At 32.0% G+C, this 5282-nt stretch overlaps 1 protein-coding gene across 1 annotated transcript; it reads left to right on the forward strand.

Moving 5' to 3' along the window:
- The first annotated feature begins 492 nt into the window (after positions 1-492).
- LOC118749678 lies at positions 493-1432 on the forward strand. Its single transcript, XM_036484476.1, has 3 exons — positions 493-501; positions 571-678; positions 737-1432. Exons 1-3 carry the CDS (start codon positions 493-495, stop codon positions 1430-1432), a joined length of 813 nt encoding a protein of 270 aa, XP_036340369.1.
- Positions 1433-5282: the final 3850 nt, after the last annotated feature.

Raw genomic sequence — 5282 nt, forward strand, 5'->3', positions numbered from 1 at the left:
TGGCTAACGGTTTGCGATTTACAGCGAGCAGCATGTACCAGTGTTGATAATTGCATTTTCCAAATTCGTATGAAAATGTAATTCAAATCGTACTTTTCATCACTAAATTGTAAAAAATTTTGACTCCAATTATTTTTCTAATATGTATTTAGTTATTGTGTACAACTTGAATTTTATTATTGTTCCTAATAAAGTACAAATAAATAATTGCTAAAAGTTTAGAAACATTATTACCTTTATTTTATTAACATAAAACTTTACTCACTTTTGCATCAGATATTAATGGTACTCATTTAATGTCGCAAACTTATGGCATTTGTTGCAAACTTCGCAACATGGCAATCTCGCAAATCAGCTGTTCATTTTTACATGCAATTTGTTTTGCGATAAAATGGCAACTATGCGAGACTATTTTCAGTGGCATCTATGGCAATTTGTCGCAAATCAATATCAGCTGTTAATCAGAAGCGCGCTTTTTGTTTTTAATATAAAATGGAAGACGTGAGTACAAACAATTATATTATTGTGTTAATATTTAAAAATGAATTTGTTATGTACATGCATTTATAGAAAAAACGATTACGGATTAATGGCACTTTTCGGTGGACAGAACAGCAAACTAGAGATTTACTTACGATTGTCTTTGACAATGTGAAGGCTAATCCGGAACAGTTTGAGGTAAAATTCTTACATTTTTTATTATTACATTGTTGTATATTTTATGAATTTAATTTAGAAACCAACTGCTCAAAAATTTTATGATCGCATTACGGAAAGTGCACCAAATTTACGCAACATCAAATGGGATACTATGCGTACAAAAATGAGGCATCTTAAAACAAGTTTTTTGACCGCACTCAAGTGGAAAGGCCAAACGGGAGCAGGATTGCTTGAGAGTGGAGATGTAAAAAGTGTTGAAGAATACATCAAAAAGACTTGTCCATTTTATGATGACCTGCACGCAATATTTGCACGGCGCGTAAATATCCAGCCGCCAGCTATCTACCAGTCTACAGAGCCAATCTTATCGCTGGCGAATAATGAAGAGGAGGCGTTATTAGAAATTGATTATGAAACATCTTCTACGACTTTACTTGAAAGTCCATTAGTAAGTCCGTCGGTTATACTTCCTCCAACATTTTCTGAGAACCAAGTTAGTCCGCCTTGTACTTTGGCATCAGATACTCGCACACTAAACAATACAACCACACCAAAAAGAAATTTGAAGAGACCTCAAAGCTCGAACTCATTCGCTTTATTATTTGAAATTCAAAAGAAAAAGGTGGAACTAGAAACACAAAAACTGGAATTGGAAAAAGAAAAAGAGGAAAACCAATTTAAATTGCAGAAACTACAGCTGGAGAAAGAAGAGAGAATCGAAATGGAAAAATTACGATTAGAGCACGAAAGATTGAAAAGTGCAAATAACTAATAAGTTGCCAAAATGTGTTCGTAATATGAGTCGATACATATCAAACATGCCACCGTAAGATTATTTTGAGAAATTGTGTTTATTTTTTCTTGCTGTCTATTTGAAGTAGCTTTTGGCAAACTATAAAAATCTTTACAAAATAGATCTTGGGGGCATCTCGCGAAGAAAAAACTATGGAAAGTTAAGCGATATTTATTTTATTTATGTTTATATCGTCACCTGAAATGCAAAAAGGCGTAACAAACATCATCGTTGAAATGAAAAAAGTCATAACTAATAGAAAATTCTAAATTCACTTCTTTTTGCATTTCAGGTGACGATCTCTATGTATCGACTCATATGTCACAATCTACACCAGCAAATCCTTATGGAATGGACTGAAGCAATTTTTATTTACACTTATAGTAGGACTTAGTCATCTTTGAATAAATCGTTAATATTAAATACCCTTTTTCAATTTTATCGACATTAGTTAGTCACATCGCTTTAGTTTTAACTACTTATTTGTTTATGACACCAAAAGTCTGAAAAATAATAAAATGCCTTAAATATAAATGTGTGTACATAAGTACATACATAAATATGTACATACATATGTATGTATGTAGGTATATTGAAATTGAATTTAATTTGTATAAAATAAATAAGCAATTGAATTGTCTATACAAATTTGTTTATTGATTGTTTGCCAAAATTAACATTTCACAGATTGTTCGTCGCACTGCATCTCCTCCATTAGTTATAGCACTTGGTAATGACTCGTCAATTTCCTGCTCCGATTCCTCGAGTTGGTAATCGAAATGATCATCTTGTTGGAGTATAAGATTGTGCAACAATGCGCAACAGAGAATCCATTTGTTAACATTTTTCATTCCATTTTCATCTTTAATTTGAAGTCTTAAACCTTTTAAACTGCCAAACCTTTCTTTCAACATGCCAAAACAGTGTTCAATTCTAATCCTATAACTACTGAATGTTTTGTTGAAAAAAGTTCTTTGGCTCTGTGTTAGTTCTCTTGAATTGTCTCTGAATGGTGTTATAACAGTGCGAGACAGTTTATAGGCACTGTCACCTGCGATCCATTCAGCTCCTCCAAAAAATTTATCTGCTTGATTCGATAATTCGCAATTATTAAAAATACGTGCATCATGTACGCTACCCGGATAGCCTAACACCAAATGTCTTATTTGCAGTCTATAATCGCACACGGCTTGAGCTTTAACAGAGTAGATGTGCTTCCGTGAAAAGTACGCTTCTGGATCTTGTGATGGTTTTTCCGCCAATGGAATTTCTGTACCATCAACGTATCCCACACAATTAGGTAATTCATTCCAGGTTTCTGACACGAGCTGTTTGCGTTCATCGGTATTTGGCCAAAACAAAAACTCATCTTTGTGTTTTAATAGCGCTTTAAAGATTCTTTCAGTTAAATTCTAAAGTAAAAAAAAGTTCATATTCACTATGGGAAAACAATGAAGGACTCAGACCTGAATGATACCACCATCACTAACTCCAAACAAGCCAGCAATCTTCGAGAGAGTAGCTCCTTCCCCGCTTGAGCCTAAGCGATACAATACAATTGCGAGTTGCGTTTCAAGAGGAAATTGTTTGCATGATCGAGGTTGGTGGAAAAGCTCATCGTCCTTTATTAAATTTAAAATAATATCGAAAGTTTTCCAATTCACACGTGTGATCTTCTTGAATCTGCTCTCATCAAGCCCCATAAAACTTCTTTTAAAAAAACCGTACATTTAGGTACACTATTCTGAATAAATGGTACACTGTATCTGCATTCTGCACCCAGAGCCAACACAACCACAAGTTCCTCCAATATTTCATCTTCTTTTTTTCTTTTCTCTTCTGCCAAAAAAATGAAAATATAGTCATACGAAATAAAATACAATGCGGTTTAAGTTCATACCTTCGTCCTCACAAAAAAATTCTGCAATCATCAAATCATTTAGCGCTGTTATTTCCAATAATTTAAGAAGTTTTTGTTTTTCACTAATTCTCGGCATTTTAGTTTTTACTTTTGACAAATAAAAACACCTGACTTGTAAGAGTTTTGCAATGGGGCGCTCATTTAACCGTAGTGGCAACTTTGCAATTTTGCCATTGTTACAGAAATGCCATATTAAATGAGTACCATTATTATGATTTTAAATGCATGTAATGCATGTATCTAAGTACATAAATGTATGAATATAAACATAAAGATTTATAATGAATACATATGTAGATATATTTAAATTAATAAAAAGTTGTCATTAAGTTCCAAAAAATAAATAATTCAGTAAATAATTACTCGTATTTTGAACTGTGTCTGAACTTTTTATCAATGTTATTTTATGACAACATTGTCCACTAGAATTAAGACAGTCTCTAGTTGTTGTAAAAGAGAAAATATTTCTACTTGAAGTCTATTTCGACATTTTGTTTTTATTAATTTTTGTATGGAGAAGAGCCTTTCAACATTGGCTGAAGGATGTGCAATCGATAACACTCCTTGAGCGATGTTGTATTTGTTTGAAAACAGTGGCTCATTTATAACATTTTTGGTGATTCTTACTTTTTCCCAAAACTCACAAATATTCCGTTTGACAAAACTTTTTAAATCAAGATGTTGAGCTCTAAATTCTGTATTGCTTTCTTCTATTCAGGCAATTTCACACTTCTGAAATAATAAGTGTATTAGTGGAACAATGATTAACTTCGTCATTAAAATTAATTTTTTTCTTCATAGTACGACCAAAGTTTACAAAAAATTGTTTTACGTTCTTTTAATTTAAGAATATCTTCCTCATTTAGTTTTTTTTGTTTTGGAAAATGCACAATTCTGCTTCTGCTTCACAATACACGTCTTGTGTATCAATTCCATGCGATTCTAATAGCCCTATTCCCACCCCAATGACAAAACTCAACAGCTGTCTATCGTCTTTACTACTGCGCCTAAAACTATGCCGCAAATTGATTTTAAGCGCTCTAGTGAAGACTACTGTATTATTGTTGCTTTGACTTACTGAGTATGCGATAAAGTCAAAACAATATCTACTTATATGATTTAAATATCTTATATCTTATATCTTCTTATTAATAAAAATGTTGTGTTCGTACGTCACCGTCGTCAAAACTCGAGAACGGCTGAACCGATTTGAACAATTTTTTTTTGTATTGTTCGGTATAATACCAGAACCAATGATATCGCAAAAAATTGGAGGGTTGCCACCTATTTGAAAATTTGTAAAGCCAATTATATTGATAAAATTAATTAATTATTACAATATGGGTATCAAATTAAAGAGGTTTAAGAAAGATGACTGAAGGAAATATCTTTGAGGAGGGTTGCCACCTAATGTAAAATTTAAACTCAGTTAAGTTGATTAAGTAAATGAAATATTGAAATGTGGGTATCAAATTGAAGAGTTTTAAGAAGGCTTGCAGCCGAAAATATGTACGATTAGGGTTGCCACCTATTTCAAAGTTTAACTAAATTACACTGGTAAAGTAAATGAAATATTACAATATTGGTATCAAATTAAAGAGCGTTAAGAAAGATAACTGCTGAAAATATTTTTGAGGAGTGTTGCCACCTATTTGATAATTTAAACTCATTCAAATTGATAAAATAAATGAATTATTGCAATGTGGGTATTAAACTTTAGAGCTTTAAGAAAGCTTACTGCCGAAAAATTTTTGAGGAGGGTTGTTACCTGTTTTAAAATCTAACTAAATTTAATTGATAAAATAAATTACTTATTACAATATAGGTATCAAATTAAAGAGGTTTAAAAAATATGACTTAAGGAAATATTTTTGAGGAAGGTTGCCACCTATTTGAAAATTTATCTCA

This window comes from Rhagoletis pomonella, unplaced genomic scaffold (assembly GCF_013731165.1).
Source record: "Rhagoletis pomonella isolate Grant_MI unplaced genomic scaffold, Rhpom_1.0 Rhpom_scaffold_00031, whole genome shotgun sequence".
Classification (NCBI taxonomy): Eukaryota; Metazoa; Arthropoda; class Insecta; order Diptera; family Tephritidae; genus Rhagoletis; species Rhagoletis pomonella.